This window comes from Aythya fuligula, chromosome 1, assembly GCF_009819795.1.
Source record: "Aythya fuligula isolate bAytFul2 chromosome 1, bAytFul2.pri, whole genome shotgun sequence".
Taxonomy (NCBI): Eukaryota; Metazoa; Chordata; class Aves; order Anseriformes; family Anatidae; genus Aythya; species Aythya fuligula.
In genome coordinates this window covers 139,365,416-139,383,591 of record NC_045559.1, presented here as the reverse complement: position 1 = coordinate 139,383,591, position 18,176 = coordinate 139,365,416, and the positions used below count along the sequence as shown (strand labels likewise).

General features: G+C 40.9%; 1 protein-coding gene across 3 annotated transcripts in view; it reads left to right on the top strand.

The window, feature by feature from the left end:
* The first annotated feature begins 438 nt into the window (after window positions 1–438).
* The window catches only part of REV1 (REV1 DNA directed polymerase), a 53,927-nt gene continuing 36,189 nt past the window's right edge, over window positions 439–18,176 (top strand). For 2 of the 3 annotated variants that reach the window (XM_032197537.1, XM_032197528.1), the window contains exons 1-5: window positions 439–510; window positions 11,966–12,074; window positions 13,623–13,689; window positions 14,458–14,590; window positions 15,646–15,814. In XM_032197537.1, the coding sequence (XP_032053428.1) occupies window positions 13,633–13,689; window positions 14,458–14,590; window positions 15,646–15,814 (359 nt within the window). In that variant the 5' untranslated portion in view covers window positions 439–510; window positions 11,966–12,074; window positions 13,623–13,632. Of the gene's footprint in view, window positions 511–11,965; window positions 12,075–13,622; window positions 13,690–14,457; window positions 14,591–15,645; window positions 15,815–18,176 lie in introns of those variants that run through there. The other variant, XM_032197545.1, reaches the window with a different exon arrangement.

The following is an 18,176-nucleotide window of genomic DNA, read 5'->3' as shown; positions in this document are numbered from 1 at the left end:
GAGAGGCATGCATTTTATTGCTGAAACCGAATCTGCGTGAGGGCTGGTGGGCAAACTGGGGCTTGAGCCAGCGTGAGTGGGGTTGTACCAACGTGTATTTGCGGGAGTGGGGCCATTTTCTCTTTATAAAGCCAAACGAACAAGCTTCCTATGAGCAGCAGGAGTAACGAGGGCCTCCTTCCTAGGGGCACATCCCCTCAGGGGGCCGCCCTCAGCGCCCCGCCAGGGGGCGCCGCCGCCCCGCGGCCATCCCTCAGCGGGGCGGGGCGGGGCGGGGGAACGGGAGGGGCGGGAGCGGGAGCCGCGCGCGCCCGCCCCGCCCCGCGTCACGTGCCCGGCGGGCGGCCGTTGGTGGCGCGAGGCGCTCCCGTGACGCGCGCGCAGGGAGGGCGGGGGGAGGAGGAGGAGGAGGAGGAGGAGGAGGAAGAGGAAGGCTGGCGGCCGTTACCGGGGGCAGCCGCCATGTGAGGCCCCGGCCGGCAACACAGCGCGGCTGGGAGGCGGCGGAAGGTGAGCGGCGAGCGGCGCTGCGGGCTCCTTGCTGCCTTCCTGCCTTCCTTCACCCCTTCCCGTCATGGCGAGGCCCCCGTGGCGGTTGGCCTGAGAGGAAAAGAGCCGGGAGGGGGGGAAATAGGGGACGGGGGGGGGGGGCTGCGGGGCCCCTCCCTGCGGCCTGGGCCTGAGGAGGAGGAGGAGGAGGAGGAGGAAGGAGGGGGGTGAGGAGGGGGGGGGTGGCGTTATGTAACCGCCGGCGGGGGGAGTGAGGGGGGAGGGGAGAGGGAGGGGAGGGGAGGGGGGTGGGGGAGGGCGTTAGGGTTTGGGGGGGTGTTAGGGTTTGGGGAGGGGGTGTCAGGGCTTGGGGAGGGGTAGAGGGGGAGGTTTGGGGGGGGTCTCAGGTGCCCCTCCCCCGCCGGCACCTGCAGGGGGGTATCCGTGTGTGTGTGTGTATGGGGGAGGGGGGGTGTTTGGGGAGGGGTCGGCAGCGAGGGGTCACTGCGGGGAAATAGGGGAGGGGATAAATTGGGGGGGGTGGGGGGGAGCCCTGTCGCAGCCCCGCCGCCCTCTCCTCTCCTCCCTTCCTACCTACCCCCCCACACCCGCAGCCGGCTGCGGATTTTGCGCCCTGCGTTGATTGTGAGGGGGGAGGAAGGGGCACGGAGGGCTCGCCTCTTCTATCCCCCCCCCCCCCCCCCCCCCTCCTTCTCCTTCCCCTCTTTCCCCGCCTGCTGCTGCTGCTGTGTTTTGCTACGTAGCCAGCGCCGGCCTGACCCAGCAAAAGGCCCCTGATGGGAGGGAGGTGCGCGGGGATGGCATGTAAACCTTGAGAGCCGAGGGGAGGGTGAGAGCGTAAGCACGCGATTATTATTATATTTTTTTTTTGAAGGGGGGGGGGGTAGGAAAGCCATGGTGCGTGCTGCAATGTTCCATTATCCACCCCCCCCCGTGCTTTACGGTTAATGTCAGCCTTTGGAAAGGCAAGGCCTGCGAATGCTCCGTTTGTGTTAATGAGAGGTTTTTCTCCCTGAAAAAGAAGAGTTGATGTTTATTATGGATCTTGATTTAAAGTCGAGGTCCAATCTTGAATTTGATAGTGCAATGCAAAGAAGCAAAGCCAGCAGATTGCAATTGCATGAGCTGAATTTTAACTATAACCTCTTACATTTAATAGCAATTAGGCAACAGTTTAAAACAGTCCTATCGGAGCAACAACAGCACCTAATGAAAAGGTTACAGCCAAAACACACTTGTGAAACAGCCCCGTTTTATTAAGATATTTAATGCGGAAATCCAGATCTCTGACAAATTCTCTCTTTGCCATCTTGTCTCAGGCGTGCAGTCGCTGCCCATCCCCACCATAATTGTCTTTCACTCAGCCCAATTCTGCCAGTGGACGGTGCACCAAATCCCTGTTGGTAAATAATCCCAAGCTGTCAGACTGGAGGTCATTGCTAGGACAGTTAGAGGCTCAGCGCAGACACCTGCCTTGTGACTTGCTGCTGTTTAACTACTTGGAGATAGATTGTTTTTAAAGTAAAACTGTGGTAGTATACTGGAAAAAAAAAAAAAAAAACGTATTTCAGGCCAGTGTAGTAAACTCCACATGTGTATTTTTGTGCACAGTGTATGTCTTCAGTGCATTATTCATATTTGGCCTTCCAAATGTATTGCCAGTCTGTCTTTCTGGATGGTGTGCGTCCTCTTACCTAGCCATAGCCTGGTCTGCCTGGTGCAGCCAGCGTCTCGTAAGCGGGAGCTGAGTTTGATCAGTCTTTTCTCATCCCTCGACCTGGATGTCTGTCTTAAGGAAGCTTCATGGCAAATTTTCAATCTTGCTGCCATCCATTTCAGCTACTAGGAAGATTAAAAAAGAAAAAAGACTCTCTAATACAAAAACTCGTTTCAAGAACATAGGAAAAATGTGATTACAGACTTCTTAATGAATTAGTTGTTCAGGACAAGTAGGAAAAGAATAACTTACCTGACCCTGCCATGTGCTTTCCCCCGTTTAATCTGTTAAGCTATTGTTTACATTATGAAGAATGATTTTTTTTATTGAACATCCTTCTGCTTTAATTAAAGGACTATATTATCTCTAAGATCTCTGTCGGCTCTTAAGAGTGTGTTTGCCTGGTATAGATGCAGCAAGGGAGCTAAATACCCAAATGCTGAAACCCTCCCCCAAGAATACAGCAACGTAGAGTTTGGTGACAGTGCCATGTGTTTACAAAGCAGAGCAAAAGGAGGAAAAAAGGGAAGCAAATAGAAACGAGAGCGTCCAGGTAGTAAAGAATGATGAAAGTGAAGAGAGCAAATCTAACTGGATGCAAAAGAGCATGAGGAACAGGTGAGGAGTTCTCAAATACAGTTCATGCAGTGTAATTGTGGAAATCTCTCTTTTTTTTTTTTTTTTTTTTAAGAGTCAAATTTGCGTAGAGCTTCTTCTCCCTGAGAGCAGCTTTCTGCTCTGTTGTGGAAACCAGACAGCATTTTAATTGGAGACACAGCTGGTTTTAGGGAGGAGGGCTTCTCATGTCTGTGGTCCCTCTGCTTCTGTATTTCATGTGGCGTAGCTGGTGCTCATAAGATAGGAATGAGAATTAGGAAACTCTTCTTTCTCTTTAGTGGAAGAGAGGTGAGTACGTAGAACAGCTTTAAATTCTGGGCAGTGATGATAACTTCCATTCCTGTTGCTTGTCTTTTTAGAGCTAGCTGGAGGGCTGCTGCTACTGTAGTTAAGGAATCTGTGACAGTTAAATTCATCTGAGAGATACTTTTAATTTGGTATACCCATAGAAATGATCGCTGTATCTTCTATATTCTTTGCTGCAACTGTCTAAGCAGATGGTGTCCCCTGAATTTCAGTGTTAACTTTTGGGAAAAGTAGATGGTGGGTTGTGGTTTGTTGGTTTTTTTGTTTTTTGTTTTTTTTTTCCTAGTTCATTTCCTATCTCAAACCTTAAGGTCTCCCAGTTGGTATTCTTTCTGTTTAATAGTGCTGAAGCTGGTGGTTTGGAACTTGCTGGCATAAATAAAGTTTAACCGTGTGGTTAACTCTTTTGTGTTGGTTTTGCTTCCTGTTCCCAGGTATCTGTAAACACTTTAACCAAATCCCAGCATAAGGAGGTAACAACAAACCCTATTTGGGTTGCTTGAATCACAGACCTTTTCAGCTTCTTGATTGAAAAAAAAAAAAAAATCCTGAAAAAATACCTAATTCAGTTCAGGATAAGACACTGCTCAGGTTCTTTGCAGGTTAAGTGCAGGTGGATTGGTTCAAATGCCAAAACTTGAAAGCAGTGCTGATGCTCAGTAGGGTTGAGATCTGCTGAAAGGCTTTTTTGTGCTGGCTTAAAGACTGTCAGTCTTCTGGCAGGGTGGGCTATGCGGTGTGTTTTGGCAGGGGCCTTGGGACCATTGCTGCACCTTTGGGGTCAGCTTCTAGCTGTCAGTGCATCTCCAAAGTGAACTGCAGTTCTGTCTGCCTTGTTTGTGAGTTCCTCCTCTTGAGGTGGTTCCCCTCAGCTCTTAGTCCAGGACACTATGAGTAAGCATCTAGGCAAATGGCTCTTCTGGAGACCTAGGAGCTGCTGGTGTTTAAAGGAAGTCGTGACATCGTTGATAATTCTTACAGGTAGGAAAGCCCAGGATGACCCTGTGGCATGTAAGGAGGAGGATTAGTGCAATTTATCAAGTAGAGTAAATGCATTTTACCGTCTTGTGGCTTTTTTTAATGTAACTCCCAGTTGAGCTAAAGAAATAAAATAATGGTGTATAGTGGAAGGATACTGTTCTGGTTTGAGTCCACTGGTTGTTTTTTGGAAATATTGGAGCATTGGGAAACTGGAAAAAGGGACTTAATAGTCACTATTTCTTAGATTTCCATGCTGAAATTACATTATTTGGTGAACTGTTAATCCTGTGATAAAACAGTACTTGAGAAAGGGAGTAATGAGTTTTTGCTCTAATCTCTGATTGATCAGGAATTTGAAGTGATAAATGTTGCCTCTCCATAGTAATTCCTGTAATTTCTATGTTGATTTTTAACCTAGTAAGAGCTGCAAGCCTCCTGTTTGCCTGAGGAAGGCAGTTTTTGCTCTGTGGCCTTTTCCTATTGATCTGTCTCTACTAAGTAGCAGTGTAACGCTGTTGTTTCAATGTCAGAGGTACTTACAAGACCAACTTGAAACCACATAGGGCCAAGAACACAATTCTGATGCGAGTTTTGTTTAGGGATCCTAAAGAAATAGAGCATTTCTGTTTTCTTGTAAGAACTTAAAACTGTTTTTTCAATAAAATGCAGAAACACTGTGCCTGAACCCTGAATATCACTTTCAGCTGAATCTAAAAGGAAGCTTGAGAATATATAGGATCAGATCAGAAGTTTGCCCAGCATTACTGTTTCTAGAAGTTGCAAATAATGGGTTCCAAGGCAATACTAGAGAAACAAAGATACTGAGACGCTTTCCCACAAGTAAACTAGGCAACAGATTAACAAATATTTCCATTTGTTTTGATCTCTCCAGTTACAGGTTTCATCTGATTTTCTGCTAGTTGTGTTGGTCTGAGTGGATGGTAAGAGTAATACCAATAGATTAAGGAAAGATACAGGTACATAAACCTTCAAGGCCATGGAAGCCATATCTTGTAAAGATTTTATTTCAAAAAAAAAAGGTTGCTGCTTTGAGAGTTTCAAAGACAAATCCAGAAAAAAAAATGGGAATGGGACTATGCAATGACAGTTGGAATTAAGAAACACCATTCAAAAAGTGCTGCAAACAAAAAATCTATCTGTTTAAATGTTGACTCTGTAGTGAGCACTATTTTTGCTAACAAAGCTGCTTCATTTCCTCCGGGTTTGCTACCATACAATCTTAGTGCCACCCATATGCGTGTAGAGAGATGGTCCTCTTTAGTATCTGGCATCAGGTCCCACTTGAGATTTGCAAAGTGGATGTCTTATCTCTCTTTTTCCCTGAAGAGCTTGGCCTGCTTGGCATCTGCTCAGTGTACGCTGATAACATTGAGTTCAGCATAAAGCACAACTGCCCTGGGCACTTCCACTGAAAAATAACTTGTGGAGAAGAAATGGAGCCTTCTCTTTACATTAGTTAAAACGTTGGTCCGAGGGCAGATGTGTTTCGATGCCGTTCCAAAGTAGTTACTCCGGGTACTGGGTAATGAGATGGTCAGCAGCAAAGGCAAGTTGAATGTGTGTATGTACGCACACGCCTGTGCACGCACAGAAACACATACATGTGTATCGAGACAAATACATGACATTTTTGATTAATGTCATCTCTTCTGACAAGATTTCACCAGTCTGCTGACCCGATGCCTAGGGAATCTGGGAGACGTGAAGATGGGTTGTCTCAGAGTTTTTTACCGGCAGCTTCTCTGCATTCAACACTAACAAATTCAGTGTTCACAGGTTTTGGTCACCTCTTGAAAATTCTTCATTGTTTTTATTCAAGAATGGCTGTACCCCCTCTTACTCGCTTTTTCTGCTTTGCTTTCTTTAGCTTTCCAGTCACTTTCTTTATGGTTAGGAAGTCTTAAGTCACTCAGTAGCAGCAAGTCGCTTTGTTATCTGAGAAGAGGGATCTTTGTTTACTTATTGTACCTACCCAGGGCTTTACCTGCTCTTCACTGTATGCTCTGCATGTAAGACACGAGTTGTAGGGCTGGATTATTGTCAGGCTGAGGTCTGCACAAACCCAGGTTTTCACTTCCTGAGCAAGTTCTATCAATTTATTAGGTTAAGAAAAAGTGAACAGCCCACCCTCCCTTTTCAAAGAAAAAGTAACAAAAAAAAAAAGAAAAGTTCCTTTTATCAAATGCTATAGCCAGCTTAAATATATATGGACTTGAAGAATACCCAACTCACATGTTCTTCTCACTTGTTCTTTCAGATACTCACTTAAGTCCAAGAAAGAAAGAATTTCCTTTTAGTTTGATTTACAGTCTGTTCACTATGTTGCTATAGAGAATCCTAATTCTGCAAGCTGTTTCTTATCCCGATTTGACTTAATGATTTTTTTCTGGAATCTAGGCACTTAGAAGCTGGCATAAAGATTACGAGTGTGCTACGTCCTCTAGGGATTGAAGTCCCAAAGGAAGATGAGTAACAGAAATAATGAAGCCAGTTGCTGAGGTCTGCTGAAATTTGCCAGCGTATTGTGGCAGTATGAACAGTTGTATCAAAGAGGTCGTGTTTGAACTAAAAAGTGAACTGAGCTACATGGTTAAATCTGTCAATTAAAATTTATGGGGAGGAGCCACTCATTACTGAGGAACTCTGAAGTGTGGGGAAAATATTACCAAACAATGCAGAAATGTGGAAACTCCAGCCAGAGTCTTCTGTGAGCAGAAGAAAAAGTTCAACCAAGTTAAACCACTGCTTGTGACAAGCTCTAAATGGACTGTAGCTGCTACTGAATGTTATTCCTAGAGGGGAATGAAACGTTGACAGTTGGTCTCAAATTGAATCTGGCTTTCTATTTTTCAAAGAACTAACCATCTCAAATGCCATGTATAAAAGCAAAAAGAGTGTCTTGTTGAAAACAGATTGCTCAAAGGTAGTGCAGGCTGCAGAACGATGCACCACCTTGTTTTAGGACAGCAAGTCCTCTGCTGTTTTCTGTACCCCATGCTCATGGTTCCTTAAGTTGTGAGAGTTAAAGTCCCAGGCTCTAAGTTGGTTGGGAAAAGATCTCCATGTTGTTGTCCTGTACAGCTCTTGTATAAATGGCTGATTGCTGAGCAACCACTTTAGGCTGATGTGGTGATTAGTTGACAAAATAACTGTATCTTAGTCACTGCTTGTAGGTAAAGTATTTAGTCCTGGACGTTAAAGTAAACTGATCTGAAATAAAGACAATTTTGAGTTGCAGAAATAGTCAGTTTGGAAACTGGAATAATTTACATAGCAAAGTAAAAATTTGCCCAAGATTTTCATGATTGTTGTCCTAGGTTTACTTGCAGGAGAAGGGTGTATTGTCAGGAGGTTTTGGGACAGATTTCTTTTTTTTAATGTCTTTTGGCCACTTTGATGTGTGTTGCTTTGCAGTATCATCAGAGATTGGATTGCAAACCAGAACTTGCTGGTTGACCCTGTAATAATGGTGCTTATAGTTAGAAATGATTGTAGTACCGGGTATGTGTGAGTTAAGATGAAGAAAAGACTTAGCACTTCTCTGTTGTTCAACTCTAACATTCTTTGAAAACTCTTTCTTATTCTATGGAAAAAAGTAAGGTAGTCTACCCCAGTTGTTTACTAGGGGGAAGAATATAAGCAGGGCCGGTAGTGAGGCCCTGGCTTATTGCAAATCCACATCCCCATTCACACCACAGTTGGTTGTTTATAACCATGACCTAAAAGTTGGTTTCCCGAAACGGCTGAGGGATTCGTAAGCTGTCACTGGCACTTCAGGGAACAGTCCCACCCATCTGCCTTGGCTGTGTGTGACCCTGTTGTGACTTGGCTCAGCTCACCGACCTGGTGGAAACTGTCCATTACCACTGTGTGAATTTTCCTCTGATTTGGCCCAAAGTGCCAGGCATAGGGGTCATGGGAGCGCGGAGCTGGAATGGAGAGGCTGGGCATAAGGGAGGCCAGCTGGCCTCTGTCGGGCCAGCAGAGGTTGAGGAGCAGCCCATTCCTTTTAGTGGCAGGCGGCCATCAAGTTGACTCAACCGTCTTGTGAAACTTCACCCTGAGAGTTTATTTCCCGCCTAGAATAAAATTCAGTTGCTTTGCAACATCCAGATTTGTTTATTTCAATATGGAACAGTATTGTTAACTTGAGTGTCTAAAATCACGGGGGTTTAAAAATACAGTATCTTTTTAAAAAAAAAAAAAAAAAAAACTATCTTTTTTAAGTTCCTTTACTGGATTCTGACATTTTTAGTACATAGTAAAAAATAGTTTTAGACCCTGTAGCAGCAGCTCTTTTCCAGAAGACTCATCCAAGAATAGGACTCTTGTGCTGAGAAATGTGTAAACACGTAAGACAGTTCTTGCCTCAAAGAGCTTGCAGCCTAGTGCCAAGCAGAGTGGTGAGTTTGATGTGGGAGCTGGAATGTAGATGCATGAAACTCAAACGGGCCACAAAATACCCATTTGATGGAAACAACTTCTAAGCCCTGCTGAGCAGGGATGGATTCAATCTACGGTTCAAGCAAAAGGTTCTGATATTCATTAGTGGTGGCCTGAGATAGCCGTACTTCTGTTAGCGTTAGAGCTGCACCTTCGAGAATGATGTTTGTGGTATTTGACCACGCTAATTAAATCAGGTTCTTTTGTACTAGAGGATGTCAATCAGGTGTTTGTGCTGGTCAGAAAAGCAAAATGCCTGTTGCTGTGCATTACACTTCCACGCAACTTCCTGTTACCTGTGATTGGATTAATTGGATTAGAAGTTACTTGTACTGTGTATTTAGACACAAGTCTGGCAGGGCTTTTTGTTGAGTCACGTTGCAGCGTCTAGTTGGCTTTGGCAATAGTTCATTTGCTTTTCTGTAGTGCAAAATACAAAATCTGCCTGCTGAAAAGACAGCAGAAATGTCTCTGCGTCATGGAAAAGAGAATGCTGCAGAGCATGGCACAGACAACTGAAGTTTGGGCAGGACTGGTACTGACCTGGAATCAAAAGGCTTGTGAGGATCCATACTTGCTTCTCAGAGAGCTGCTGAGAACATTTCTGTGCTCCCAAGCATTGTGCCCGTAATACCTATGGTTTGGGTCTGCATTTGTCTGTTATCTCTGTAATCCCAACTATTCCAGTTAATGGAAAGCCACCTAGCCTATACCACGCCATCCTGATCTTAAAGTATTTTAAAAGAAATATCTTTTCTGAATCAGATACTCAAATACTAACTTAACATCAACGTTCACATCTACATCGCTTGTTGTGCAGTCTGAAATCTCCCAGTTGCCATGCAACTCTCCTGTATGCATGCACGTGTTTATAGAATTCGTAAAATGCAGGGATAGTAGTTCGTTCTGTTCCATGATCTGTACAGTTTGATTAACAAACAGCCTTTAATAAGATGAAGTGGTTGTGAATTGGGAAGTGTGATGTGAGGCCATGAATTAGCGTGCAGTGGGATGTTGCGGATCTCTTTCTAGTGTGCTCTCTTGGCTATTTCTGAGCTGCCAGTCACGTACAAAGCATCAAAACTCTTAGTTCCTCTTCTAGCTTCAGTTTTGAAAAAGATCTCCCAATAGAAATTTTAAATTAGTTAAAGAACTCTATTTTGCAGAACAGTAAGATTTTACAGTTTGTGTGTGGTCTTGAAAGATGCAGGGCCAAATCATGTTAATTTTGATGACAGGAGATTTAATTTGACTTTTTTTCTTGAAAGGTTGTTTCTCTTGCAATGAGAATTTGGATTCTGTTCTTAGAGATACTGTTTCTGTCATTACAGACTTTCTTTGCAGTTTCAGAGTTTGTTGGGATTTCAGAGCAGAAGACTGCTCTGAAACAAGTTAGTATAAACAGAGAGAATTATTATTGTTTGATCACAAGCAGGCCAATTTCAATGCTTGTCCCCTTTTTTGTTTCTCCCCACCACCACTTCAAGGGTTCTTTACAAAGCATTTCTTCTGCTCAACCCTTCATCGTGAGTCCTATAGATAGGGCTTTGTGTCTTCTTTACAGTTCTTATTTCACGAGCCAGCAAGTATACCTCAAATCTTATTTAATTTTTCCTCTGATTTAATATATCTTGTGCAAGATGTTTCATGTTCATTTGTTCCTTAGGTTTCAGATAAGCAGCTCTAGAGGTTATGTTCATTTTCGAGGAAAACTGCCATGTAAGCACAAGGATTTAGCAGGATCATAGAACAGCCCAGGCTGGAAGGTACCTTAGAAGATGATCAGGTCCATGGGAAAAGGGAACCTAGGTGAGGTTACCTAGCACCTATCTAGTCACATCTCAAAAACCTCCAGTGATGGGGACCCTACCACATCACTGGGGAAGTTGTTCCAGTGATTGATCCTTCTCAATGTAAAAAAAATTTTTTTCTTACATCAAGACAAAACCACTTCTGACACAGCTTGTACCTGTTGCCTCTTGTCTCCACGTGGCTCCTTTTGAAGAGAGAGCAGCGAAGATCCTCCTTAGTCCAGAAACAGTTCCTGGAACTACAAAGGGAGAAATTAATCTCCCAGGTTTTCATATCAGCATTAAGTAAATAACCTATAACTCTTAGGAGGTAAGCCAAAGGCATCTAGTAATCATCGAAATACCATGTTTCGAACTTGTGTGTTTAGAATTGAAGTGAACAGGCTGAGTCAAAAATCACATCTGCCAAGGAAATTGTAAATCATTATCAGATGTTGGAAGTAAGGCATTACAGCCTAGCTTCTCTAGTTTTGCAGGCAACTGAGCAATTGATATGTCATGCTTTTAACACACTGACCTGAAGGAGTCATGTTTTCTGATTTGTAGTTTTAATTAAACTAGGTACATACCCATGATTCTGATTTTAATTGGCCCCACAGGTTGTGGTGGCCTGATCCGATAGCGTTTGGGAGGTCTCTCTTCCTCACCTCCCAGTAGCCTAAATAATAATTAAATGTTTCAGGGTTTCAGAAAAAGTTTACTCTTATGAAAGGCAGTTCATTGGTTTAACAAGCATCTGATGTTTTTGTTTCTGTCTTACTGATACTGGAAAGACTTCTTTGAATAACCAAGAGGTCTGTATTAGGGGTCAGAGTAACTGAAGTTCTCAAGAACTTTGTAATTGGAATGAAGAACATCTTACACTGCTGGTGATGTATGTGAGTTTTATACTGTATTGAGGGCTCTCTTTTTTTCCACCAGAGTAAGATAAATGTGTGTATGTGTATATATGTATGTACACACACAAGATTTTCTTTTCGACAGGCTTTTTCATCCTTTATTATTAAGGAACAAGAGTAATCAATGCTTAAAATCCTGGTGATTCTTACAATAGCTATGATACCTAAAATCAGTATGTGACATTTTCATGAATAAACATTTTCCTTTCTTGAACCTACGCCTTTGTTTTTCTGTAAGAACTTCTCAGTCAGAAGTGATATATTTGAATTACGGTTTACTTGAGTTTATGGGAAAATAAATTTTTTCCATATAAAGGAAATCATCCAACCATTTCCAATTTGTACCTTCTACAGGAGAAAAAAAGTCAATTTTCTATTTCATGTAGTCATCCAACTCATCTCCTCTCATTTCTCCTTCCTTCTCCTTAAGGGGTCTGTGGTATCTGTTGGATAAAATTCAGCCCCCTCCCCCCCTTCCTCACCCCCCCCTCAAAAAAAATAATTTCAGGAAGCTCAATATCTTGGAAATTGGTCCCTGGGTGAGAAACACAGGTACCTAGAAATAAAATATAACATACTGGGGAGGGGTAGCTTTGTTTTGGTTGTTGGCATAGAGCTAATCTTGACAAATGATTAATCATCACTCTCTATTTCTGTAGGTTATGTAACAGATTACAACAAATATGAGAAGAATAGAACCAGGTGCATCATGATCTTCCTGTGTTTGAGGAGATCCTGAAACGTACTACTGAAGTGTGTCTTTTCAAGGTACTTAAACCTGCTTTAACTCTGTAATTCGATGGTTGCCTGATTTGGCATTTGCTGTTATTCCATGAAAATGATCGTATTTATGAAAAGCTTCCTGCAGCTGTCTCTTACTCTGCAATGAAACTTGCCTGCAGTCCAGGGTGGGTTAGCTGGATTTCAGAGTCCGCCTACTTAGTAGCTCTAGAACAAAAGGGATTTAAAAGATGAAAGCTTGGAATTCAAGTTCTAGCCAAGTTATTTGGAGGAAGTAAAATTCTAATGTGACAAATGAGGTGGTCTTCAGGACACTGCAGTAGAAGTTGCTTCCTGGATAGGTAAATGACCAAAATGGATAGTTATCTCCGACTACAGCTGTGTGTAGTTTCTAGTAGGCTGGAGACTGGGTGAAGCTTCTGTGTACCACTAACAGATGATTCTATGGATAGGCCAAAGAATAGGCCTCTTCTCAACAGCACAAGAGGAAGGAAAAGATCAATTGACTTCCTTTTATGTATGAACTGTAGTTTTGTGCATTTTTATGGGTATCAAGATTTATCTAATAAAATAAAGGTGATTGGCTTAAATTTTCTTCCTGTTAGTTTCAGTGTATACAAGGTCCTATTCCTGTCATCCCACTGTTAAGAGCTTACAGCCCTAAAAGACAAAGCAGTGTTCTTACTTAGAGGACTGGTTAGAATAGAGAGTGAGAGATGTAGTGTAGCAGGCAGTGACCTCATGATGAGACTACTCCATTAATCAATATTTTAAAATCAGTGTTACAACAGCTATAGTTAATGTGGATCACTTGGGTACAGTGAGCAGTTGGCCACAGTCCAAAACATTTCTTTTTCTCTCCACCAGTTCTGTTTCAGCTCACTAATAGCTCATCTGGGGATGCTGCTGTGTTCAGCTCATGGTCCAGGGATAAGTGTATTACATAAAGGAAAACTGTAATTTGCCTGGTTAGGTTTGTTTATTTATTTAAAGAAACCTAGCTATAGATCATACTAGATCGCTTAAATGACTGGCTTTTCCTTGAGGAAAACATGACCTTTGATTTTCTTTCTCTTTGTCTTCTTTTTTCTTTTATGTAACTTCATTGTTTTTTGGAACAACAAATGCTTGGACCTCTAATGATCAGCTCTGAACCCATTGGTAAAATTAATCCAGTCTCTCATGCCAGGAGGTGTTTGCCGGCATCCCCCCGTGTAAATAGTATCAAATGGGAAAGAAAAGATTGTTCGTGATTTAGGCAATATTTTGCAGGAACGGTAGCAATTTTATATAAGAATCTTTTATAGGAGAGGTGTGATTAACAGGAAGAATTTAATAAATCACAATGGCAACTGATCTTTGTGATGACTTTTTTATGTGAATTACGACAAAATTGAAAATCTGGAATTCAATGCAATTTTTAGTTTCTATGTTTAAATGCAACTCATATTTCAATGCATACACACTGAAAAATGTAGTCTTGGTGATGCTCTATAGATGGCCAGTAATGCATGATTGAAATGTCACTGATGTTACTAAACATCTAATTGATCGTGTGTTTTTCTTTCTGTGCAGAAGCTTCAGTATGAGGCGGGGTGGATGGAGGAAACGGGCTGCTGATGGCGATGGCTGGGGAATATGGGTATGTTTAAAACCAACTGCCTTTTTTCTTTGAAGAGGTAAATGGCAAAATGGGTAAGAAGGGTTTGCAATTTTGTTAAATATGCTAAAGGCGTGCTATAAATTGAAACCTTTTGCTTCACCTGAAAAACACGTTTAAAAAATCTTGAACTTAATCTGGTGTTGAAGTCTTAATTTGTAATCATCCACTAAATTGCATTATTAATACGTGCAGCTTTTGAATAGCTTTAACCACCATTTAAAACTTAATTTTAAAATTATTTTTAGAAGTTAGCACCACTTTCTTTATAGTTGGACAAACAGTAAGTGAGGCACCTGATTTATTGTCTTCTATTGTCTTATCTATATTTAAGAACAGAAAATATGTGGAGCTTGACAAGTGTTCTCTGCATTGTTTCTTTGGGCAGTGAGAACTCTGGCTTAGCATCCAAACTTGCATCACTCTCTGATCTCTCTTTTTTTCTTCTGTAAGGGTTTTTACATAGATGGAATACCTTCCTTATAGAATAAGAAAAAAGGAGTATGAAATAAATCCTGCCATGTTGGTAACAATATACCATACCTTGCAGATAAATTTTAGTGTAGAGGACTTGCTATTTTTTATTTCAGGGAAAAAAGCATACATCTTTTGTAAGTCAACAAAAATAGATTCAAAAGAATGCTGCATACTTCCAGTCTTCTCATAATTGACTAGTTTCAGTCTGTAAACACAAGAAAACAGGACTAGCATCATGGGATTTGTTTTGTTTGTCTCTTCAACTTAAACTAGGGAGGATACATGTCGGCAAAGGTTAAGAAATTGGAGGATCAATTCCGGTCAGATTCAGCCATAGAGCACCAGAGGGATGGAAATTCATCAAGTATCTTTAGTGGAGTCGCCATCTATGTCAATGGCTTTACAGGTGAAGCTTTTATTTTTTAAGGATCTGTTCTGTTTTGTTCCTATGTCTGTTCAATGTCCAAAGTGTAGTAAAGGACTATAAAACACGTGTGTTTGTATCTAAGTAAATAAGTAACAATTATCGTATATCTTAAATTTTGTGTATTATGTTCCTTTTGTATTTCATTATTTAGGTTTTCAAAATAAAGTCACATTTAGTTTCTGAATATATTTGTTACTTTACTAAATTGTTTATATGAATGGGCACTGCTAGAAATAGGAGCAACTTTTTCCACCTTTCACCAGAACTTTCTTGATTTCTTGTGCCCCATTCACTATTCAGAACATTGTACTTGCTTGTGTTGACCCAAACCTTTTGTTGCCAATGTGGCACCACTGCGAAGGTTTTCCAAAAGCTTTTTTTTTCCTTTTTTTCTACTTCTGGCAAAGTAAGTATTCTTTTTTACATGATGAAAAACATTCCTAATGTGAATAATTGCTGAGGTAATCAGTAATGTTAGAGGGAATAAGAATAGATGTTAGTTTGTAAGGTAGTCTCTCTTCCTTGTAGTAATTCAAGAATAGTCTGGTAAGGAAATGTTACCTGCTTCATTATGTCAGAAATTGTACAGTAGGAGTTCTTTGCTGTTGCTAAACCCTTTTGATATTAATTTTCTGTTCTGTATGTAAACTGTTATCTCAAACCAGTTAAAATGTGAGTTAATCTAATACTGCATTTTGTGTTATGTTGCAGTGAAGTGTGTTGTGTGTTGTTTTTTTTTAGTTTAGCATTAAATCCTCTTGAGTATTCTCCCCCCACTTACTTCATACATATTGTGGAAAGATCCTCTGTGACAATCAGAATGTTTGCATTTTGAATCACTCTTTTCAGAAATGTTTTTCTACATTTCTCAAGAAATGCATTTCTGATTTGGTCTTTGAAAACCTGCACGGTTTTCAGGGGAAGAATGATGCTCTGCACTTGTTCTGATCATGACATTGTTTCTCTATCACTGTTCTTCTTAATGTATTTGCCAGACACAAAGCAGGAATATTTCTGTTTTTAAAATTTTATAGATCCCTCAGCTGATGAATTAAGACGGCTAATGATGTTGCATGGAGGCCAATACCATGTATATTATTCCAGATCAAAAACAACGCACATCATTGCCACCAATCTTCCAAATGCCAAAATAAAAGAACTGAAAGGAGAAAAAGTAGTTCGCCCAGAGTGGATCATGGAAAGGTGAGTTTTGATCTACTACTTTTCGAGATTTCTTCGTTTGGAGAAGGGGGAAAAAAAGTAGAAAAATAGCTTTATAAAAGGTTTCATTTTGGGATGATGGTTTAATTTAAAATAAATCTATCCTTGCAACAGCTGAGTAAAAATACCACTGTCACTTTGAAGATTTGCTTCTTGGTGATTGTTCCTTAGGTAACTTAGCAAAGAATATTCAGAAAATCTCAGGCATAGCACAAACTGAACATTAGCGTGTTAATTCCATTTTAATATCTAGTCAATTGGCCAGCCCTCATCTCAATAAGTTTGAATAAATGTCAGATGATGTTTTTTAATTAACCTCTTGCCTTGTGCTTTGCCTGAGTTTCTTATTACCTGTAAATAAAGAAGGTCAAATTTAAAAACATTTTCATAAAAGTGAAATTAATCCACCCGAAGATTCATCATGTTATACGAGTTTGGAAAAAAACAAAATGAAACCCAAGGTTTGATTTCCAAATAACTTAAGTCTGTTGGTTCTTCTACTTGCTGAAATATATAGGATCAACTAAAGTTGTCCTCAGGCCCTTGAAAAAGATGATAGCTAGGCTCAGAGCACTTAATCTGGCTTGCATCTGTCTTCTGAGGAGCCCATGGGAAATATGGCAGGCAGGAATAGGTTCTGGAAATCATTTTGTCAGTGTCATACTATTCTTAACTAGCCTCTCCTAGATGCCCAGCAGAAACAGGCAAAGAACTGTTTCTGTGTGCATACTTGTAAAATGCTGTTTACAGTTCCATATAACCTCTTGGTTTTGGACTCAAATGTTTCATAGCATGTAATTTCTTAAATATGATTGTTGTTTTTTGTTTGTTAGTTTTAATTTTGGTCAGAAAAGGCGGGTTCTTTGGTTTGGAAAAGATGTCAGTTTGTTGTTGTTGTTTTTAAAGCTTCAGTGTCTTACCCATTAACTTCAGTACTTGGAAAATTGGCAGGAAATGTGTTGTGGTTTGAAAGATGTGGATATTTTCATTGCCCATTAAAGTTCCTAGTGATTTTAACCAAGTTGGAAAAATCAGTTTACTTTCAGTAGAGACCTGCTAAAACCTAATCTATGAAATCACCTAAAATTTTCCTTATGGTGTCTCGCATTTAGCTTCTGCATCTCCAGTTTTTAGAAGGTTGTACTGTAAGATAAGTCAGAAGAATTGAGGCAGGTTCCTGCAATTAGGCACAAGGAAGCAGGGACCTGACTGCCTCAGTAGAACAGGGTTCATGTCAAAATCTGGAGTAAAAGCTAGTTTCACAAGTACACCCTATTTTTCCTATTCTCTCAACATTATTGAAGAACACTCTTTGGTTAAATACTCCGTCACTGTGTAGTACCTTGCCACATGGAGTACCAAGTGATGTTATCCTCTGTAGTTCAGTTGTTGAGAATCTGTGGAGTGGATCTAGAGGTTTGAAATTTGCTCAGTATTCATGTGCACTTCATGACAGTGCAGTCTGATGGACTTTTTTTTTTGAGTTTGGATAAAGTCAACCCTAAAATGTTACTGTCACGTATTGCCAATAAAACAATGCTGTTAGATCTTTAGTCCTGCCAACCAAGGTTGCAAAATGAAAGATTGTTTGTCCGTCCAGCTTTAATTTATTTCTTTGTGTACACACATTATGATTTTGTTCTTAATTATATGATCACATGTTGTCTTGTTTCACTATGGTACTTGCCACATTCTCTACACAGAAAAGACTGAATTCACGTTACAAACTGCTAATTCATTGTCTTGTTTTCTGCTTCTTTTCTTTGTAACCCTATTCCTTATTTACTGCATGTGACTTGAAATCTTTGCTGAAAAATTGAATGAATAATTAATTCCCATCTTCTGCTGGTGATTATCACTATAGCATCTGACTGCTTTCCAAAGATTAATGAACTTAACCACAGCACTTATCACAATAGTTGTTATTTTAATTTTTTGTTTAGGGGCCACCAAAGAGATTTTGGTAAAACACCAAAAATGTCAGTAATTTGGAGTTTGCCATGTGAACTGTGTAAGATAGGATTTTTCAGAGTTACTTATACAAGAATGGTAAGGCATGTGTTGAAGTTTATTTCTGCATTAAAAGCTTTGCATATTCTGAACTGTGAACATTCTGATCTATGGTCCAAGTCAAACATTTATAAACCTGTTGTTAAGTGCAAATAGCTGTATCAGAAGCAAATGGAAGGCCAAAGATATTGCTGCTCTTGAATGGCAGAGGAACCTCATAATAAAGAATATGGAAAAAGCTGAGGTGTACAGTACCATGTGTTCTTCAGCCTTTACTGGCACAGTCTGCTTTCGTGCCTTGAAGGCCTGTGTGTCCAGTGGCAGAGTTTGAAGA